The following is a 23,586-nucleotide window of genomic DNA, read 5'->3' on the forward strand; positions in this document are numbered from 1 at the left end:
TACGCATATGCTCCTGTGAATCCAGCTTTAGGGCCAATTTACATAGGGATATTTGCGGTTTGTATTTTTTGTTGACTGAATATGGACACCACACAAACCCATTAAAGTAAATTGGTGAATTCAAAACGTGAGTTTTTCATGTGTACCTGTTTGCTCATTAAAAAAAATTAACAAGAGTATATCCTATTTTCCTGATTTCGAGCCGTAGTCATTGACCATGGAAGCTTATTACAGCATTAACCCTTTGCAATCCAATTTTGAATTCAGGGTTTCCTAGGGGGCTTTCTCTTTCTGCCATTATACAATGGTGCCATCTGCTGGCTAGAGCCAAGACTGCAGTATGTGACATGCTGGAGAGGCCCCTGAGAACTGAGCAGCCAGTAATATACAGTAAGCATAACCTGCCGGACATCTTCCGACATCGGAGCTGTACAGCTTTCAATCAGAATGTCTTTAGACGTCAGACAGTGGATTGGAAAGGGTTAAAAAACAGTGAACATGGATGCTACGTTACATGTCTGCGCGCTGCATTTTTTTTGTTTTCTCTGTCTCCTGGCAAGATAGGTTACAAATAAAAGTTGATTAAGCCTTCTTAAGTCTGACACATACGAAATAAAACTGCATGCAACACGCAGCGAAATCAGTCCATTTTACATGGACCGAAATTGCATACATCTATGTGAACGAGCCCGTAGTTTTCTCTAACAGCAGGCGTAAGGCATTGACAGCCCTAATGTCCCCATGGATAACTATGCAGTGGTTCACCAGCCCTCAATTCTGTCACCAGGAAACATGGGTACCTACTTAATAGGGAGGAATCCCTTTTGTATCAAAAAGAAAGTACTGGACGTGTGGACCCGAATGCCGCGGCCCGTATATGAACTCTACTAAACTGATGGGCGATATTGACATTGGGTGATTATACTGGTTGTGATTGTCACCTGAAGCAAGAAATAATTTGGATAAAGCAAATTTGGAATATTAAAATTGATTTGTGGACATTTTGTGCAGTAATTTATGGCCGTCATAGTGGGGTCCTCCACTCCAAGTAGGTTCCAGCACACTTTCCTTCTTGACCACCACTGGACGAAAATAGTGAGCTGGGAGAGGTACCATCACTCCTTAAGGTGAGTGAGGAGACTTATAAGGCCGTGCATGCTGCTTTGGAAAATATATGTCACAGGCCTCTCACTAGCCAAGCTAGAAACCTCCTGCACACTGATGAGGGGCAAACACCCCAACCAGCTGTCTGTGTATGGTATTCTGGCTAGGATTTCATTCCCCAATCCTTGGTTTAAAGACTTGTATAAAGGGTCTGACATTGATTTGAAGGAATGCTGCCATCCAATAGGCGGCGCTGCAGAGGTATTGTTCCATCTTCCTCATTTGCAGATCAAACTAGGAGATGCTGCAATTTTTTTTACGCACGTAAAAATGCATGTCTGAATACTGAAAACACAAATCATTTTTTACAGTCATAAAAAAATGTGCGTAATACGGAACGCAAAGATGCCCTTGTGAATGAGCCCTTATATATGGCCCTTTGAAGGCAACCATAATAGTGATGTGGCCTTCTGTGAAAATGAGTTTGACAACCCTGCTGTAGACCCTGGCAATGAAATGGTAAAACAATCAGTAAGTAGCCAAGCATCTGGCCTATGCAGGGCTAATTTTACACTGCTATAAAAACATGGTGCTGTGTAATACAGCCCCTTAATGACCATCGTAAAATGGTATATTGGCTTTAATTAAGGGGTTAATGTTTTGCAACAGTTCAGATGTGACAGCGGAATGATGATCAGCTATCCCCACATAGTGATTTCTGTCTATCAGTCCTGTATAGAAGAAACTGAATTAAGTTAAATTCCCCTGTGGAAGGAGATGACAGATGAAAGAAATAAGAACGTACACTCATGTCACCCTGGGGCGAGCACCATCGTGACAGTTCAGAGTGTCAACCTCTATACTTCATGTCAACCGTTGTATTCATCTGTACCCGAGTATGTGTAACCATAAATGTAAAACCAAAAACTGGCAAAGAGCATCACTACCATGCACACGAAAGAGAACATTAACACACTAGTATTTATTAGGAAATTATACAATTGTACCAGTGTTTCTGGTGGCGCAATGTGCCACACAGCTCTACTACATGCACGTCACACACACAGCTCTGCTACATGCACGACACACACACACAGCTCTGCTACATGCACGACACACACACAGCTCTGCTACATGCACGACACACACACAGCTCTGCTACATGCACGACACACACACACAGCTCTGCTACATGCACGACACACACACACAGCTCTGCTACATGCACGACACACACACACAGCTCTGCTACATGCACGACACACACACAGCTCTGCTACATGCACGACACATACACAGCTTTGCTACATGCACGTCACACACTCACAGCTTTGCTACATGCACGTCACACACTCACAGCTTTGCTACATGCACGTCACACACTCACAGCTTTGCAACATGCACGTCACACACTCACAGCTTTGCAGCATGCACGTCACACACTCACAGCTTTGCAGCATGCACGTCACACACTCACAGCTTTGCAGCATGCACGTCACACACTCACAGCTTTGCTACATGCACGTCACACACTCACAGCTTTGCTACATGCACGTCACACACTCACAGCTTTGCTACATGCACGTCACACACTCACAGCTTTGCTACATGCACGTCACACACTCACAGCTTTGCTACATGCACGTCACACACTCACAGCTTTGCTACATGCACGTCACACACTCACAGCTTTGCTACATGCACGTCACACACACAGCGCATTTGAGCTGCACATGATTTATGAACTTCAGCAGCTCGCTGAGGAGACATGTTCACTCGTAGCTTTCGCAAGTCTGCTGCATCTGTTTTACAAACTTCAGCTGGTGGCTGAGGTGAAATCATGGCTTGTCGCTGTGTTATGTAAGCTGCATTAGCTTCACGGCAGCGTTGAACACTCTGTGGTGACATGTTTGCAAGGCAGAGATGGTTTGTTTCAACACTGGACAACAGTTGACGATTAGATGAAGGCTGGACTGGTGTTAACTGCTTTAGCACTTGAGAGGACATGATATCACGTTGAGTAGATGTGCAGATAGTGGCGAAGGACTATGCTTCAATGTGGTTGGTTAATATGCACCGCCAACTATGTATGTGCACATTTGTGAGGTGTCATTTATTGGTGTCTCCACTCAGGTGTGCAGCTGTCTCACAACAAACTACCAGACTGAGTACTGCTGTATCCATAGCAACTGAGGCGATGGGTGTTTGTGGGGGATGTAGTCCACTCATAATTCCCCATTCAGCTCAGAGACCATGTGACTGATCACGTGACGGCCACATTATCACAGGTCCTGTCAGCGCACAAGCTATTTATGTGTAAATTTGTGAGGGGTCATTTATTACAGTCTCCACACAGCTGTCCAGATGTCTTACAACCAAATGCAAACTGGCAAACTGAGTACTGCTGTATCCATAGCAACTGTGGCCATAGGGGTTTGTGGGGGATGTAGTCTGCACATAATCCCTCATTCACTGCACAAGGAGAATAAAGGACCTGTGATGACATCGCCATTATGTGATAAGGGGCATTATCAGAATTGCATAACAGATCCCATTAGACACTGTGCACGTCAACTCCAATCAAAGAGTAGAGCAAAAGTGCGAGAACACTCCCTCAAGCCCAGATAGCCTTCCTTTTGACCGGTCACCGATCCCAAAAATGGAGGGTTCCATGTTCCCCTCTTCTTAATACTGTCAGCTCACTTCAATTGGGGAAATAGTTGAGCACAAGTGCTTGGCTATCTCCAATAGTCCTACTGAAAATGAATATAGTGGCACCACACATTTGACCATTGTTCTATTCAATTACCTTCTCGCTTTGGGGGTGGGGGGGGGGGGGTGGTGGTGTAGAAAACCCACAGTGAGAAGGAGGAGGAAAACGGTGGACAAGAATATGTTGCAAACTATAATGAAACTGCAAGTGCCCTACTGGTTGCATTAACCATCATGTGGTCACATACACTACCGTTGATTGCTCCATGTAAATTGAGCAAAACAATGCTGATTGTCTTGCTATCGGTGCATGTTATTAGCAGAACATCTGTCGGCGCACATGGGCCTTTAGCAGAGAATAATCAGTAATCGTCCATTCACTGAAATAAGGCAAATGCACATGGAGTCCTACTGCAGTAATCTGAACATGTCCGAGTCAGAAGATGGAGGAGTCACTGCATCTGAAGAGGTCTAATAGGAACTTCTCCTTTCTATCTAATTTACATGTGCATTTTATGAATAAGACAGAGTCTTACGTCACAAGACCTGTCCGACCCGATTACCACTCTTCAAAGACTGGTGTTGCCAATATCTCACTACATCATTAAATCATAAAAGCAGAAAAATCATTATTAACATTCAAAAAACCAAACATGCAGAATAATTTGGTCATTTTTATGACTTATGCTTGAGTGTTTTATTGAATCCTTATTATAATTCCTATCATTAAAGGGGTTGTCCCGCGCCGAAACGGGTTTTTTTTTTTTTCAACCCCCCCCCCCGTTCGGCGCGAGACAACCCCGATGCAGGGAGGTAAAGAAAGCTCACCGGAGCGCTTACCTTAATCCCCGCGCTCCGGTGACTTCTCTACTCACCGCTGAAGATGGCCTCTTCCTCCGTGGACCGCAGCTCTTCTGTGCGGTCCACTGCCGATTCCAGCCTCCTGATTGGCTGGAATCGGCACGTGACGGGGCGGAGCTACACGGAGCTACACGGAGCCCCATAGAAGACTGCAGAAGACCCGGACTGCGCAAGCGCGGCTAATTTGGCCATCGGAGGCCAAAAATTAGTCGGCTCCATGGAGACGAGGACGCTAGCAACGGAGCAGGTAAGTATAAAACTTTTTATAACTTCTGTATGGCTCATAATTAATGCACAATGTACATTACAAAGTGCATTATTATGGCCATACAGAAGTGTATAGACCCACTTGCTGCCTCGGGACATCTCCTTTAAATTCAAAAGAGTGCACATTGAAATAACACAATGAGCCGGGGCAGCACAGCCTGTAATTTCAACATGATAATCAAAAAAGATACAATCAGATGGGTATGTGGTGCAATTACAAATCCTGTCGTAAGGCTGGATTACCACTCTGCTGTAACCCGAAAATCCTGCTCACTCGTGGCATCTAAATGGCAAGATTATACAGCCGTTGGCTACCATGGGTCAGTGGGGTTTCAAATCCTACCACAGTATGGAAACTCAGTCTAAGATGACCGCTGTGGGTCTGTGTTGAGCAATTTTCCAACTGCAGCTTCAGTACGGGTCAATAAAACCCTTCTACATCTTTGTCAGTACCAGCTTAACATCCTGTAGACATGGATTGTCTGAGGTCTTACGGTGCGCATACACCTTCCACAGCTACCACCCAAATGATCATTAAGGCAGCCATTTCTCCAGACTCCAAAATACATATGAAAACTCAAGTTGGCCGAGCGTTCATGTGTTTTCAATGCGTAGAGAGGAGTAAGGGCTCATGCCCATGGCCGTTACGGAATACATCTGCAGATTTACGCCGCGGTGAGCACTGTGGTGGTAAACAAAACTCGCCCGCTCATGATCACGTAAAAACACGCTTTTTGCTGTGGTCTCCATTAATACTATATTAACGGAGACCTCCCGCAGCATAAATCTGCAGAAAATAGAACGGCTGTGGGTTTTTTTTTTTACTGCTCACGTAAATCCACGGTAAAATTCCACATGTCGGCATTGGCTTGCAGAAAAGCTATTAGGTTCAATAGAATCTAATAACTGCGGAACTCAACCGTGGATTTACGCCATTGGAACCATGGTACAAATCCAGTCGTGGGCATGAGCCCTTAATGGCTGCCAGACACCTCTGATGGCACTTTACCTCCAGGGAGAAGAGAAGGATTGGCGTAGAAATTCAATGGTCCCATTTCTTCTCTCTCTTAGAATCATCCGTCAGACGAGGGTCACAAGGCCCCCAATACACATATGATAATTGCCCAATCTCATTCATTTATGAGGGCCTTTAGGTTCCACCCATCAAGTAGGTCACATGTTAAAGCTACCCTCCAGATTAGGGACAAAATGTTGTCCTGGGACTGGAGGCAACAGTTATATTACCTACTGTTGATCTTCTGTGCTAATGCCCCTCTGATCCGCCGCTTTGGGGTCTTATTTTCAGCTGCCCAAGATGGCCAGCGTAAACTTCAGACTACCTAAGCTGTACAATGCTAGACTGCCAATGTACTACACCTGCTCTAACTGCATAGCACTCATCACTTGATCAGTACTGGCCAACCAAAGAGAAATGCAAAGTGTGCATTAGGTAGTTAGAAAATTGCATTGGCCATCTCGGACTGCTAAAAACAGAAATCGGAGAGACACCCGCAGAGAAGAACTCTAGCAGGTAACATACTATCCCCCTTTCGTCCCGATATGGGATTTTGTCCCAAAACCTCAATGTTGCTTTAATGCATATATTGCTTTTTTTGTTCACTCTTACAAAATAAAGCAGAACTTGTGGCACACTTTCTTGCAACATCTGGCACCCTCCAGAGGCTCCCCATTGCCTTTCCTTAAAGAGTACCTAAGTTTTTAAAAACCGTTTCAAAAGCAGCCAAGATCTTCATTGGCTGCTGTCTGAAGCTCTGAACTCAGGTTTTCAATGTAGATTTTTCTGTTTGCCTGCTGCCCTGCTGTTTGCAATCCACTTCCAGGTGTGAGGGGTGCATTGTAAGCCAGCCATTCTACCAGTCCTGTACTAGTTAGAACTTCCTCCCCCATACTGTTGCATTTAATAACTAGCAGTGTCTCCACGTTCCCATTACTAGAGAAGACAAATGCCTAACCACAGGCAGTCGACTGCAAAACTGTTGTAGGAGAGACCGACAGTGGCAGGCACTTTAAACTTAATTTTCAATTGTAAAACTTAGGAAAAAAAACATTTTAATGAAAGTCTATTATAAGATTGATGAGAGGCTGTTAGAAGAGTATAAGCCGTGTGAAAGCTTCCTATTTAAGTGTCGTCCTCTGCCTCACATAGCACACGGACAGCCTGATGTACATATAAATACCCATATTATAGCATACAGGTAAAAACATACCGTTCAGTATATTCATTCAGCAGGCACCTTAACTTCACGGATGCCTATTGGAACAAGCTAATTGTAACTACAGAAAAATGTTGGAAAACAAAGCAGTCCGGCTCACCTGATGGTAACGGATGCAAACAGTATATATTTTAATGTTTATTAACTTGTTAAGCTGTTCAGAATTGCTTCCAGTGAAAAAGAGATGGAAAGCAATTGAAAAATCTAATAACGCAAAGTCATGCATAATTACATACAGTATAGCATAATTGGAGGAAGACATTTGTAGAATATTCGATCATCAATGCTGTACGAAAACCTGGATGTTTCCTACCGTTTCATTTCAGACACCAAATTATTATAAACAGGGAATATTGGACAATTTAATTGGAGCAACTTTAATTATACGCTTTCCACTTACAGTGAAGAACAAGTACAATTTTTCTGACAACGGCTTTGATATATCTAAAATCAACATTATAGAAAGTCACTGAATGTTCCAAGCAGAAATAGTGATGAGATACAGGTTACGGAACAGAGACAAAAAGAAGCGACAATCTGCCAGAGATAAAAAGCAGGTGTAACTCATCCCAAGTGGGGCATTTAACGATAATTGGCTGCTGGAGGGAAGGGCTTCACACTGAGATGACTGCTGAGCAGGTCATCTACTTAGGTCTTTAGTAAGAGGGGAGGAATACTTATACATATACATAAGTGAGAACTTTTCTTTAAAACTCATTGGCTCTATACCTTTGTGCTGTTCCAATATAAATTAAAATTCATCTTCAGTAGCTTCAAACCTTTCGCTAGAAGGCCATTTACCCTCATTAATTCTGGAACCAGGCAGCATCAAAGCAATTCAACTTCATCAATAAATTAGGTGAAGTTGTAAGAGGGTGACTTACAGTGGCTTCAAATCTAACTCCTACACTAAATTAGGTAATTACGTAAGAACGTCTCGTAAGGACTAATATGTTCAAATATGGAATATCCATACCATAATCTGCATACTTTGAATAATCTAGACTTCATTCTAATGCACATTCAAGAGTTCCATGGGCACAAATAATAGAAGTACAAGATGCAAACTGATCGAAGTTGGAGAGAAGCTCTGCTACCGTAGTTAGCCAATTAAGTTGGGTTGGAAAGTCATTTCTACCAAGCCAACAAATATTAGAAAATAACTAAAGATAGTCACCATTATGAAGTGCAATATCCAAGTTGATATCTGCATACAACTAACTAGTGATACATCCACATTACTACTAACTTTATGCATATTGCCCCAGCTTCCATTGACTTCAAGGAGCTGTGCCTGTAGCACCACACAGGGCCACTGCAATGTAGGCAGCACTATCTGCTTCCACAGTGGTCCGAAAGAGAGCAGGCCCTGTGATCAGAGAGGATCTCGGACAGTTGACCTTCGCCGATCAACTATTGATGACCTATCAATCAATAGTCAAAGTCCCAGTCAACCTCTTTAACAGGTTGATTACAGTAACACAAGGAATCAAGTACACATGAAATTTAGGGAACAGGCAGATCTCATATATGGCCATACAGTCTCTAACTAAAAACCACAGCACCCCTAGCTGCCAAGGTGACGTTAGTTCTACTGTCTAGCACAAAGCATATCAAATATGCCAAGACAAGAATATTAGTAAAGGCCTATTCATATCACGCTATAGCGCTCCATTTGATGTATACACCAGGAAAAAATCCAAACATACACCTCCGATGTACTCCAGTATACAGGCATACGTTGTCGGGTACCTTGCTTATAGGGTTTCATTGTAAAGAGGGATGGGGGGGGGGGGGAAGGTTATTTTTTTACTGTACACTTTTTCTATGAAATAGTATATATTATCAGACTTACATTCCCTTTTTTTGGAGTATATTGACACACACAGGCCTGGCAGAGGCCAAAGGGACACTTGTTTGGCCCCCACTGGGTAAATGGCATCATACAGATCCACTTAGCATGTATGCCAGGAGCTTTTCCTAGCATGTACGCTAGGCATTCAGATCTCTCCACCCTCTCTTGAACCATGTATAGTAAGTTATACAATTTGTTATGATACCAAGTCAATAAATATTACATCATACAGTAAAAAAAAAGTTTGAACATTTAAAACTAAGTCCTATGCACTTTTTTATTTATTTATGGGCAACGAAGGCCGACAAATCAGGGGGATCAGTCACAGCCATCCATCAGGAAAAGGTACATTAAACGTATGATTTTTTTGGTTAGCATGGGAGTCTATGGATGATGGACGGCATCTGTCAGAGGTATCCTCTCTTAGCTTTCTTTTAACTTCTTTAACATTTCAGGACAAGGAGTATAGAAAAAAAAACAAAAAAAGGACATGAAACAAATGGTACCCTGAACGGTTTACCCTTTCTTCTCCTCACAAGAAAATCAGGCTTGCGCGAAATCGCGATTTTGCACGATCGTGATTTTAACATTACAAGTCCCATAGACCCCTGCAGAAAAAAAACCGCTGCGAATTTCGCAGTGAAAAAGAAATGTAGTGGGTAGTCACTCTAAGGCCTTAGTCAGACGGGCGTTTTTTCGTGCGATTTGCGGATCGCATGACGGATGCGCATCCGCAAATCGCGTGACCAGTGCCCGAAAAATCGCCCGAAAATCTGCTCCTAGCTGCGTTTCATTAGAAACGGGCCGGAGCCGTCCAGCGCATTGCATTCAATGGAGCCGGCAATACAGCGGCTCCATTGAAAGCAATGCGCTGCGGGCGAGTGTGGGATGAATTGTCGGGAAGGGCTTAAATATATAAGCCCTTCCCTGCAATTCATCCAGAAAAGTGTTAAAATAAAAAATATATACATACTCACCTTCTCCCGGCAGTCGGAGTTCCCCGCGACCGGCCTGCAGTGGGTGTGAAGGGGGTGTGAGTCAGACCTGCCCCCTGATTGGCTCAGCGCTGAGGCAGAGAAGAATGATTTGTCTTCTATATGTTCTCAATGGGGTTGGCGCTGCTGCCGCCGGTCCCATTGAGCGCATATAGAGAAGAGAACAGGAATCGCAGATCGCAGATAGGTGTGATCTGCGATTTCTGCTCTATAATTTATCGGACGAGCGCATAAAAAGCGCTCATGTGTCCGATACCATTGCAAAGCAATGGTTTTAAAAAAATCACCGGACACATGCGCAAATCGCGCAAAAAAACGCTCGTCTGACTAAGGCCTAAGGCTCCTGCCTCTTCTGTTTCCTTAACACCCGGTGAGGCAGTACGAAAAAAGTAATGGGGTTTCTCCTCTACGGCTTGATTCACACAAGCGTTTTTACGCAGGCTGAAAAGCACGGCCATCTGAGGCAGCTCCCTCTGACTACTGTATTAAAGACTTGCTTAATGTGTATTAGTTGTTTGCTTAATTAACTTTAATCTTCCTTTTGTATCACGGTTTGACATTTTAGAGGCTTTGGGACCAATTACCGGTTTTCCATAGAGTTATGATGTCAACATACAATCATCGTTTCACAACCAATTAATATTGCATGTTGAGGGAACGCTATACAAAGTTTGTGGAAACACATGTAATTGTTGATACAGGGTTTTTTTCAGCTAAAGACAGAAGTAGATGAACTGGGAAGAAGAAGTAGTAGAAGTCAGTCCTTTATATTTCACATTTTTTTAGGGATCCAATCCTGGCTTTGGTTCAAAAACTGCACATAATTCCAGCTTGAGAATGGTTTCACACACAGAGATTTTTGGAAAAATGCCACCTTTTTTGTTTTAGCTTTTCATGCAGTTCTCTGAGATGGCAAATACAAAAGGAAGGCTTTTTAGATCTCCTCCCTCCTGAATGCATTTCTGATATTTGGCTAAAAAAATTGCATTAAAAACTGCAGTGGCATTTGAAGAAAAAAAAAATACAAACCCAACTCTATGTTAGGCCTCATATCCCACGGTTTCCCAGTGCAGAATTCCGCAGCGGATTCCAGCCGTGCCCGCAGCCATGAGGCCAAAAATGACCTTTTACTCAGCTGTCCATATGCTGCGCGGGTCTCCTCTGTCGCGGACGGATCTTCTTCCTTTTGCACGGAGGAATGCGCTTGTGTCGTGCACATGCGACGTACTTTCCTTTTTTTTTTTTTAAATGTCCTGCTTTCCTGTGGATCTGCAGCACGAAGTGTGAACCCAGTCTTAGGGTGGTTTCACACACAGTGTTTTTCAGCATTTTTCCACGCAAATTTGGAGCCAAAGTCTTTTTACATTTTCTATTCTTTTTGAATGCACTAATGACTTTGGCTAAAAAAAAAAAACTGCATCGAAAAATACAGGAGATTTTTGGAATTGAGAAATGTTACACTTTTAGGCCTCCCTCACACAAGAGTTTGCAAAACGGCTGTGTTTTTTCAACGCAGCGTTTATTGTGGTTTCAGCACAGCTAAAAACGCAGCCAAGAGGCTGAATGCCAGAAGTGTGTGAGGGAGGCCTTATACTCACCTAGCAGGCACCATCCGGGTCCCTCCTGCTGTTTTTCGGCATCCCTGCAGGCTTCCAGGCACTTGTTATAGCCGACAGAGCATCTCTTGATGGTAAGAGATTGCTCTGATTGGCTGAGCTGTGGCCTCAGCCAATCAGAGCCAGCATTCAATGAACCAATCACAGCCATTCATTGAACGGCTGTGATTGGTTCATCAAGCACTGGCTCTGATTGGTCTTCAAACCCTGTTACTATCAGAAATGCTCTGTCGGTGATGACAAGTGCCTGGAGCTTCAGAAAGCAGCGAGAGGGACCTGAACGGTGCCTGCTAGATGAGCATGGATTTTTTTTTTCTTCACATAGTGTAGCTTTCAGTGTGGGGCTTATATTGCAAGTGCCCCCCCCCCCTTCTCCCTCGAAAATCAGAGGCGCAACCTCCAATTAACGCTGCCAAAAACACGGTAGCAAGTTGTACTCACTCATTTCAATGGGCAACGCATAGCTGAAAAAGGCCAAAAATAGAAGATACATTGCTTTCAAAATTAAAATTCTAAGCCTCGCGTGATAGAGGATCGGAAGGGTTTCCCATTGATTTCAATGGAAAACTTTGCTTGCACATCGCACGGCATGCGAAAGCCATGCAATGTATTTAAGGTCCCATTAAAATCAATGGGCGATGGTTTCTGAGGAACATGAAAAAAAAAAAATAGGACATGCTGTGATTTTTTTCCTTGCAGCATCGATCGCTGTGACATCGCTCAGGTGTATGACTCCATTCAAAAGAATAGAGTTCATATTCATATGAGTTTTGTACGTATCAACGCATAAAACTCACACGAGCTTGTTGTCTGTGTGATATCAGCCTCAGGCTCATTCACACGGGCGTATTATCTGTCCGTATGATGTCCGTATTTTGTACGGACGACATACAACACCATTTTATTGGTGCATTCAGATGCGCATTTTTTTCATAGACTGGTGGTTTGCATTAAAAAAAAAAAAAAAGTAGCATGTTCTATTTTCGTCCGTATTTGAGGACCAAAATCGACCATTAAAGTCTATGGGATTGCGTAACAAGGCAGTACGTATATTCAATGTGTTTTTTCTATGCTCTTCTGCAGTTGGTGGGGTGAAAAAAAATGACATCGATTGGGTTCTTTTTTTTCTTGTGCGTGTGATTACTAATGCAATATCGGTGTAAAAAATGCAGACATGCATTAAAAAAAAAAATCAATGCATACGCTTGTGTCAATGAGCCCTTAGTGGTAAGGACAGATTTTGATAGGCTGGTAATTAATGCATTGATACACTTTGCCCGACTCAACTGTTTTTTTCCCTATGTAAAAACTTTAGAGAAAATAATTGCCAATTAAAGTGTAAAAACTCTGAGAGCAATAAAGGTCAAAAAGGATGTAATCAGGCCTGTGGATCACTCCTGCTCCCTGCCATTAAAGAACATGCCCAATTCTTCACCAGAGAATAAGCAAACACTAAAGGGCGATTTGTCTACATGAAAATATCTATGATATCAGACAGCATGAGCAGAATGCCTGATTAAGAGAAATATCGTTCCAAATTAGCGTTTAGACGACTTCCTAATTGCTCTAACATAAATTACGAAGACGTGAGGGTTTTCTCCGAGCATCGTGTTGTGTTGGAGCAATGAAATGTTAAAATTGCTGACTCTCCACTAGCGAGTTTTCTCCTTGCAGATAACGCCCCGTTCCAATGTTAATTGTTATTCGAGTCAATAACAATTTATGCCATATCCAAAAGAGTTGCGAAGCGCTCATGACTGGCACTGTGTCTATGCTCAATACTCCATTATGCAAGTGATGGAGCGGCACAAAGCAGAAATACTTCATTATTTATTTGCGTTTACAATATTCTTTTATTTTGTGCTTTAGAGTCAGTAAAGAATAAGCCTGGAATTAAACTGACGGCAGCTCAATAGTAAACAGCAATAGGCAGACGAGAGAAGGAAGGATGCCATGATAAGTCACTTCCTGAGCTATCACTAAGGAGGAAGAAGCAAGAGATTTACAAGAAAGACATGTTAGGCAAACATTATAATATTTCATCGGTTCTATTTATTACACATTATACAGAAAAAGGATGTTTTAGTATAAATCCGATGCAACGGGATATTGTTAAAGTAAACTTTGGCAGCAAGTTCTGGATTTCAATCCACATGCAATCCTGCGTATAATAGGGAAAGGTGAGGGCAGCATTTGAAAGGATTTCATAAATAAACCATTCGTATGGTTTTACCTGGAGTTCGGCCCCAGGACTATACTGGAAATACTTTGATTCTTTTCTTTTGTAGATGTCATGAACATCAAAACTTCTGCCCTCTCCACATCCCGTATCTGAACAGAATGCAACATACATAGTGTTCATCCAGGAAGCCATTGCCCGTACTGGTAGGTATCCAAGGAGCCTTTGTCGCTGTATACTTGGCAACAATCAACGGAGAGAAGGCATTTTATGCTTTTCAAACTTGTTGTGGACTAGGAATATACGAAGGGGTCCATTAGTGGTGCGGGTTATTGCAGCTCAGCCCCGTTCCCTTAATGGAGATGAGCTACAATCTCAGGTGAAGCCTATAGACAAAAATGGCACCATTTCTAAAAATATTTCATTGACCGCATTTAAACAGATACCGTATTTTTAGCTCTATAGAGCGAACGTACTGAAATTCAAGGTTGCCGGCGCGATCGTGAGTTTGACACGTGATTGTGTGAACCTAACTGCGGTTGTGCAAACAAACCCACGATCATATGAACAAGCGCGCGATCGTTTACTAGTTTTCTCACCGCTGCATTGACACCCCTTATGTACCACTGATTGGGAATGAGCACCAGCGGGAGTGGTTGTTGCTCCCTCGAATCCACCAATCAGATTCTTTCCTTCCTTGGCCCGTACACGAGCGCTGCTGTCACAGGGCTCTGGTGTTTCAGCCCTTTGCTGCTTCTTCTGCTCCGTCGCCTGGGACTTTCTCCTGCACAGTCCCTGGGTGAGTTCAAAATATTTTTCCCCTATTTTCCACCTCTAAAACGTGGGTGCGTCTTATCATCCAGTGCGTCTTATAGAGCAAAAAATACAGTACATCTATTTAAGGCCCTTATGTGTAATAGGCAATTTTATGTTTGTTATTCGGCTCCATCTCCAGAACGAAACAATAAAAATACCAAAAAGGTGCCAGATTTGACATATGCTGTAACACAAATAGTGCCAGATGGACCCCATAATGGGGTCCATCCGGTTTCGAGATGACATTTTCACAAATGAAACAGCGCAGCATGGTACCCCATTTCATCCAGGATTTTATGCGGAATTACAAATACTACAGGATTACGGATACTACGGATGTGAATATGGCCTTAGAGAACTTTTTATCAAACTAAATCAGATTGTGGTGATCCTGCAGCTAATGACTCATGCAATCAGCAGAGGCAACTACATTGTATTAGCTGTTCTGCATTACACAGCACCCCCAGTAAAATCAATGGGCACTCACTCATTTTAAGTAATGGCAAGGATCTATTAAAACCTCAACCTACACTGGACACGGGCCCCGAATATGATGCTGAGCCACATGGTTGTTAAAAATGAAAAATATGTGAATTGCCAGTGATCTAGTTGTGACCTAAGCTTCAGTAATGCTATGGCATCACTGGTGGATCTTAGCATGTGCCAATCACTGGAGAGCTATGTGTAAGGGGCTACATTTCACTCCTAAGCCACTACCTGGCTTTAGATATTACAACGGAGTACCCGCTTTTAAACCTAAAGTTGTGGTATAACCTATTAACACTTTCACAATGAGCAAGAACTTCACGATTCACACAGGCCTGAGCAAGCGAGCTGATGCCAGTCATTAGCTTGTTCACGCTCATGCAACCTGTTTAAACAGGCAAACCATCGTTGGGCATTGTGAACTTCTCTCCCATTCCTATGTGTTTAAAAGCAACAAGAAGCCAACGAGCAGCCAATGATTTTAATGCCGGCTGAAACCAAACAAGAAGCGCAGTATTCTCTTTTTGGTTTAGTCGTTGGCCGCGTTTAAACTGATTGTTATTGTTCGCTTTCATTTGTTCAAAAGATTTTTAGAACGAATCATTCAGTCTAGACGCACCATTACTCCAGTTTAACAATACTCCACTTTAATACTACAGTTCAACAGGCAGTACTTTAGTGCCTCTAATCCAATGCACCACTAATCCCGGAAATCAAAATTCAAAAAGAAAACCTGATAAAACTTGGTGTATGGTTGCAATACAAAAATCATATGGAAATGTAACATTTTAACCCTTTCCAATCCAATTTTTATCCTGGTTTTTCTAGGGGGCTTACTCTTTTTCTGCTATTATACAACGGCGCTATATGCTGGCTAAAGCCAGTACTGCATGAGGTGACACGTTGGATAGGCTCCGACAGCAGAGAGGCTGGCAATATACAGTAAGAGAACCCTGACGAACGTCTTCCAACATCTGAGCTGTACAGCCTTAAATCACAATGTCTTCAGACATCAGACAGTGGATTGGAAAGGGTTAATGGGAACATACTTTTCCCTTTCATAAGGCTTTAGAGAATGAGCAATGGTCAAAAGTGCACATATAATAGAAAAGGATGCTAAATATCGCCATGCATTTCTGAGAAAAGGTTGCACATACTGTCCTACAAACACAATTTACCTTACTACTGTGGGATAAAGTTCAGACGTATAAATGTAAACGACATTGAATGCAGCACTGACAGACAACTTCCCAAGTAAGGCAAGGGCAGCAGGACTCAAAGAGAAGCCTATGGGTAAAAAAGAACAGTAATAGCGTTAGTCATACTGCTTTTTAGAAAACCATCTATATGTATCACTAACGTATCTAGTTATCACAAGGATTTCCTTAGGGGTGGTTTCACAAAGCACTTTTTCTTCCGGCTAAAAGTTGGGCAACTGAGCGGAAAACAAAAAGATCCCATTATAGTTAATGGGGGCGGTTCAGCGCCATTCAGTTCCATCGTAAGAGAGTCGTTCAGCTCAGGGATTCCCCTTTTCTGCTCCCCGAACAGAGCAGGAAACCGAAACCCCCAACGCAGATGTAAAACCACCCTTCCAAGGCTTTCTGTTCCCTCTAATCACATTATGAGTAATACGCTTACAATATGCTTCCTACATTATAGCAGAACAGGTTTTATAACCATGACATGTAAAAAGGATTCATGAAATTACCAAATGAAAAAATTACACACACATGCATATTTCAAAGTTAAGCTGATTCTATGTCTAATTTTTGATTGAGCCCCATATTTACTTGAAACGTAATATTAGAAAATTAACTATAAAAACGGTAAAAGCTATATTTACCTACTCAAAATTGCTGTGATTACTTAGCTAGAGGCTCCAAGTAAGGATGTCACTTGGACGATTTTTTTTAAAATTTAATACCATGCTTATTTACAAGTCGCAAATGTCAGTTTTGACTACTTAAAGGGGATCTGTCAGCTGGAACATGCTGTCCAAACTGCAGGAGGAGCTGAGCAGATTGATGTATAGTTTTATGGAGAAAGATTCAGTAGAACCTGTATTTTACTAAATTAAAAAGGTTCTGTCATTTAAAAAAAAAAAAATTATATACTTGACTATTCCTCCCCAGACAGTCTCTTTACCAGATCTTCAACTCACCGATCTTCTCCTGGCTCCTCCATTTCCCCGAATCAAGTCACCTTCAGCCGGCTGGATCTACTTCTTCCTGTGATGAAGCGTACATTGCCGGCATTCTGCTTCCTGCATGTCAATGTACCCGGTCACTAGTGATGTAGCGTTCACTGCCTAGCAGGGAATGCAGAGTACTCAGCAGTATTTTCATTTACTATGTGAAACACTAGCGGTGAGATATTGCACATGCGCGCTAAAGCAGGCTGCCAAGAAGTTGGCATCCCCTGCTAGTCTGTGTACGCTGCGTCACTTCTGGCTTTCACTGCCCTGCAGGAAGTGAACTGCAGCTAATGGACGCTCCAAAACAAGAAGATGATCCGACCGGCTTGTGGTGAGGTGACCCAAGGGACTGGGGAAGCCAGAAGAAGATAAGTGAGTAGAAGATGCGGTAAGAAGGCTGCCCGGGGAGGAATAGGTAAGTATAAATCTTTTTTTTTTTCTACTGACAAACCCATTTAAACTATGGTTAACAGCTATCCGAGTATGTACGGTCATATGCAGATTGCTGTCAATCACTGATAGCTCCACCCATTGGACTGTTCAGCTCAGAATGAGCAGAGATATACATGAATAGAACACAAGTTCTACTGAATCTTTCCCGTAAAACTCTATAACAATCTGCTCAGCTCCTCCTGCTCTATAACATGCCGCCAGTTTGGGCAGCGCGCTCCAGCTAACACATTCCCTTTAAATATCAAAATCTTCCTCCTGGGACTGCATTGTATTCATGAATCCTCCTTTACAGCAAGGCTTAAATAAGCAGAAAGCAATGAGAGATGATGATTCAAGTCACAGTTCAAATTTATAAATTAGCGTAGGCGAATTTGGAAGTAGGGTAGAGAGAGATGAGTGGGCTTGAGAAAGTCCTAACTAGGTGCTAAATACGTTCAGCACACAAAGTTCTGTAAAGTTTGAAGGATCTGAATCCGTCATGGATGCTGTAAAACTTTGAACACAGTTGAAGTACGGATTTGGAAGTTGGATGGCTTCCAGCAGCACCCCCACCGGTACTCGTGAAAAGTAATAAACAAAAACTCAATTTTTACTAAGACAGATATGGTGAAACAAAATTTAGACATTCTCAAACAAGAATCTGTGATGTTTTCATCCCACTTCACAGTTGTACATCTCTTTCTACAGTATCCTCGTTAGAGTGAATCTGTAGTGCTGTGTGAAGAAAGTAGTACACAACTCTAAGACATATCTACGGCCTTGCCAATTTGTTGCATATAATGACATTTTTATCTGCGCAGAACATTAACCTGATGAGTCTTGGAAGCTTTCTGTCCATTCTGAAACCATAATCAAGCCCAGAAATTGTGATGCTCCAGATATTCAAGTACTTAAAAAGGCCAATTTTATTGTTTCCCTGATGAACGCAAAGATTTTCAACTTTGTTCATATATAATAATTGTACAATATCTTTCTTAGGGTGAACTCCCTTATTAAAAAGAGGTCAACATTTTTTTAAAAATGGCTGCCAATGTAGCAAAACAATAAAAGAAGCAGTATAGATCACTGCTCAGATGCTGGGAGCCACGATTTCAGGACTGCGACACATGACCACAGCAGCTAGTCAGTGGCCACCACAGCAGCTAGTCAGTGGCCACAGCAGTCATGTGGCAGCAGTGAGTAACATAGATCAGAAGGACTGTAGGAGCCCCAGTACTGGATCATGTGGGAATGAACAGGTGAGTAGAGCGTCTTTTATACTTTGTTTTACAGTGTCTGCAGTCAATGGTTGGATGATAAACTTGATAATATAAAGTAGGATTAGTTAACGCAGGAGTGATAGTTCCTGAAAATGGGTTTTACTATGCCTAAGTAGACAGTCTATTTGGGTGCTCGTATACATTACAGTTGTTTGCTGTTAATTACAATATTTTACGATTCCACTTTCTGCCAAATACAGGTGAAAAACATATCCACGTACCGTATTTCACTTGTGCTTGCTACATAGCACAAAACCATTTCTTCAAATAATAGTTTATGCCCAAAATAGTCATTTACAAGATTAGCAAAGTCTACACTGTTTATCTAAATATTTCCTTGCAATTCCAATCTTTAGTACAAGGATGTATATACACACTAAGATGTATAGACTGAAATCCCTTGAAATTTGGCATAAACTGATTTAACATTTGCCAAACAACTGTTCTCCAGATTACCCAAAATATGAAGACAATATAAAATACACAGAAATTCGTGCCATTGCTTTATGCTGAAAAGAGATGCCAGACTATTAGAAAATTTGCTTTATTGGATTTTGGAATAAAAGTATTCTTTAATATATAAAAAAAAACCTCTTTGAGCAGAGCTAAAATTGCACTGAAAAGTGGTCTTCTAGAGCAGGATTTTCTCAAAGAAGGCAGACATGTATATATATGAATGCCTCTTCAGATCCATTTCATTTTTGCCTTGATGAAGGACCCTGTGAGGTCTGAAAACTCACATTAACATCATGTATTTTTGTTAGCCATTAAAAGGTATCATATCTACAAGATTACTTGGTTTCTCTTACTGAGATGCAAATGGTCACCAAGTAGTGAAACAGAGCAAGAACTGCTCAATGATGTGTATAAGCAGATCCCTGGATCTAACCCATGCCATCAGAACACACCCCTTAACAGTAAGGAACCACCTCCAGCTTGCAAAATGCCTTTTTGAAAACTAGGGTCCAAGGCTTTATGGGTTTGTGCCACCTAATAACCTTACGATCAGCTTAAAACAATTGGTACCGTGACTCATTGGACCACACTACATGTTGTAAGTCCTCTAGGGTCCAGTTAGTAACCTCATGAACCTAGGTGAGGCACTTTCCATGGGAGCAAAAGAGTGCTACAATTACCTGTGATACGTGTGTGGAGCTTCCTGCATCATGGGCAGCAAAAACGGATGTCACCAATATTCACTTACTCCACTAGGGATAAGTGATATGGAAAAGGACCTGGGGGTACTAGTGGATAGTAGACTGAACTGGAGTAACCAATGCCAGTCAGCTGCAGCAAAGGCAAATAAAGTCTTGGGGTGTATTAAAAGAGGTATAGGGGCGAAGGACGAGAACATTATCCTTCCATTATATAAGGCACTAGTCAGGCCCCACATGGAATACTGCGCACAGTTCTGGTCACCGGTGCTCAGGAAAGATGTTACAGTACTTGAGGGGGTTCAAAGAAGAGCAAATAAACTAATACATGGAATGATGGGACTGGAATACCCAGAGAGGCTATCCAAACTGGGATTATTACTCTAGACAAAAGACGGCTAAGGGGCGACCAAATAACTATGTATATGTAAATACATTAGAGGACAATACAAGGATTTCTCCCAGGATCTGTTTATACCCAGGACTGCGGCGGTAACAAGAGGGCATCCGCTACGTCTAGAGGAAAGTATGTTTCATCACCAACATAGAAAAGGTTTCTTTACTGTAAGAGCAGTGAGACTGTGAAACTCTCTGCTTGAGGAAGTGGTGATGGCAAAATCCATAGAGGAGTTTAAAAAGGGGACTTGATGTCTTTCTGGAGAGGAAGGATATTATAGGTTAGAAATCTTAGGTTAATTGTAAATCTGGGTTTACAGACAGGTAGGAATTATTAGGGGTTGATCCAGGGAACAGTCTGATTGCCATTAGGGAGTCGGGAAGGAATTTTTTCCCCAAAAGGGCTAATTGGCTTCTGCTCTTGGGGTTTTTTGCCTTCCTCTGGATCAACATAGGAGGATAGACAGGCTGGACTAGATGGACATTGTCTTCATTCGGCCTAACGAACTAAGTTACTATGTTATTATGTTAGATGTGATTTCTGCCAGTGCTTTTCCTTTTACGTGGACAATTCTAACTATCTGCCACTTATCATGATCATTAAGCACCCATGGTGGGCCTCTGCTTCGTCTACTGCGGGTGGTAATGCATTCAATGATGTATTCCCTGTATACACGTGAAACTATGGATTGATGAATATTAAATGTCCGCAACACTTTGGAAATGGAATGTCCCATCCATCTGGTACCCACTAGTTTTGTTCGAACGCTAACAATTCATCACACCTTGCTAAGAGCACGCTGGCTGGTGGTGTTCACCCACACTCACAAGATAGCACCTCACAACTTATACAGGCGTGTTTGTCACCTGATGTCAAGTCACTTCAGAATCAATTTACATACTCCTATCCCATGAGTTTTGACACGTTAGTTTATGATCAAACTAAAAAAAAAAAACCTTCACAGGAGTGTAGGTCTAGATATTAGTGTAGTCTTCTTAAAGAGATGGCCTATTTGAGAGGTTTTATTGTATATTGCACGTCTGGAAACAATCTTATTTTCATACTAATATCTAAACGTTGCATGTGTTCACAGGTGATCTTACTAAAAAACATTAATTTGAAACTCAAGTCATTAGTGCAATAATGAATTAAATTGCTGTTTGCCTCTTTAATTTCACTTAAGAAGGTTGATCATTGTGTAGAGATGGGACGGAGTGTTCCCACTCTTCCTACACTATATTCTTGATAATGCCCATTAACCAACATAGGTTGAAAAGGTCAAGAAACGAAGAATGCCACAAAAACCAATTAAGGGATCCAAATTAATGTTAAAACAGGTCTTGTTTCCTTCTCTTCTCCATAGCAACAGTAACTCCTGGAAACCAACTGGCTAAGAATTATTTGTGTGCATATCATTGTAAAACAGCTTAAAGCAATTTCTGACCGAACCTTGAGTGTGCAGAATCATAAATATCAAGTCTTGCTTGAGAAAAAGAAAATGAGATGAACACATGACAGCAAAAATGAACAAGTCTTCAATATGTCAACATCCAACATCCAGGAAGATCACCATAGCTCAGGTTTAATGATCTTTCATAAGTGAAAAAGTTCCTTTTTCTTTCAACTTTGCTGTATTGAATAATGCATTGCCTTTGATACAGCTTTCATTACCCTTGTGGGAGTACAAGATATCTGTCTGACTTAATGATTTCTATGTCTCTTATCAGGTAAACCTTAAGGGGTCTTATTTGATGCAATGTGTTCAATTCCTGATGCACCAAAACAGCACAATAACATCAAACTACTTGGAAAGTTCTCTCTAGTTAAATCATGAGCAAGACCTTGCATATAAACAGCAACAATACATAACTATCAACAGATCATCCATCTCAAGATAACCATGATTACAGAAACATGAGCAAGATTTTGGATGGGGCTTATGGTATCAAAACATGTTGGCACACACTGGATTTCATGGGTGCGCCCTACAATAACAGTCTACCACTTTATATAGATGATGGATGTGGTAGTATTTACATGGTGTATACAGATCTTGTACAGCAAGTATGCAAGAAATACATATAAGAATAGCGCATTTGAAGGGAAAGCGGCGCTAGACGTTGCAGGGAAAGGAATTACTGAAATTACTTTTCTGGATCCATATCTACTTTTGGCTGCAAAAGACTGAATGCAAAAAACATGTCAACTATGCCCAACTCAACCAAAGAGAACCATTCTGTTTTGTCCACTAATCCTTTTAGTCTAGTTGGCACTAGGCATTTACTAAGGATCTATTCTCATGGTGTCCACCAAATTAAGATATGTTCACCATACTAGCAAATGAAAAGCATTCTTTGGAGTGATACTACCAGGTCCAATGCCTAGTAGAGATCTTCTTTATGTTCCTCCAGCCCTTGCTTGCTACTATCTATGGTAGACTTGTAATGCTTGCTCAGACATGGAAACCTAAACCTGGCATCACGACTCCTAGCATCTAGGCGGTGATGCCAAGACTATGATATGTGACTGTTGAGGCTACTAAATGCCTGCAGCAATCGGGTAGTAGCCTTTTCGTAAACAAAGACCAGGAAGACTACAGGAGTTTCAGAGCTGGATCAAAGAGGACACAACCAAAGAGATACTTTAATGTGCTAAATGTTTCAAAGTACTCCTATTCTGTTAAGGTATGTATCCTTGTGAGAGCTTTTATGTTAAACGAACCTTCTGAAAAGGTGGCATTCTATGGCAGTACCACAAAAAGTCACTGAGCTCTTCAATACAGCACATTCTTTTGTTATATTCTTTTCATGGCATTGCCTTGGTATTTTTGTTATTACTGTATCTTTCAGCAATAGGTGTTATTCACTTCTATATTACACTAAGGTCAGTTTATTAAAGTCGGGACAACATTTTATGAAAGGAGTAATTCTACATGTTGTCAACTTTAGATAACTATGAGGTATAAGAAAGTGAACATGAAAGGAATCAGCAACTATCAGAC

At 41.8% G+C, this 23,586-nt stretch overlaps 1 protein-coding gene across 3 annotated transcripts in view; it reads right to left on the reverse strand.

Moving 5' to 3' along the window:
• The window catches only part of LOC136626007 (solute carrier family 22 member 15-like), a 223,707-nt gene that overhangs the window by 72,652 nt on the left and 127,469 nt on the right, over positions 1-23,586 (reverse strand). For all 3 annotated transcript variants that reach the window (XM_066600695.1, XM_066600693.1, XM_066600694.1), the window contains exon 9: positions 16,304-16,412. In XM_066600695.1, the coding sequence (XP_066456792.1) occupies positions 16,304-16,412 (109 nt within the window). The remainder of the gene's footprint in view (positions 1-16,303; positions 16,413-23,586) is intronic.

Source organism: Eleutherodactylus coqui, chromosome 4, assembly GCF_035609145.1.
Source record: "Eleutherodactylus coqui strain aEleCoq1 chromosome 4, aEleCoq1.hap1, whole genome shotgun sequence".
Taxonomy (NCBI): Eukaryota; Metazoa; Chordata; class Amphibia; order Anura; family Eleutherodactylidae; genus Eleutherodactylus; species Eleutherodactylus coqui.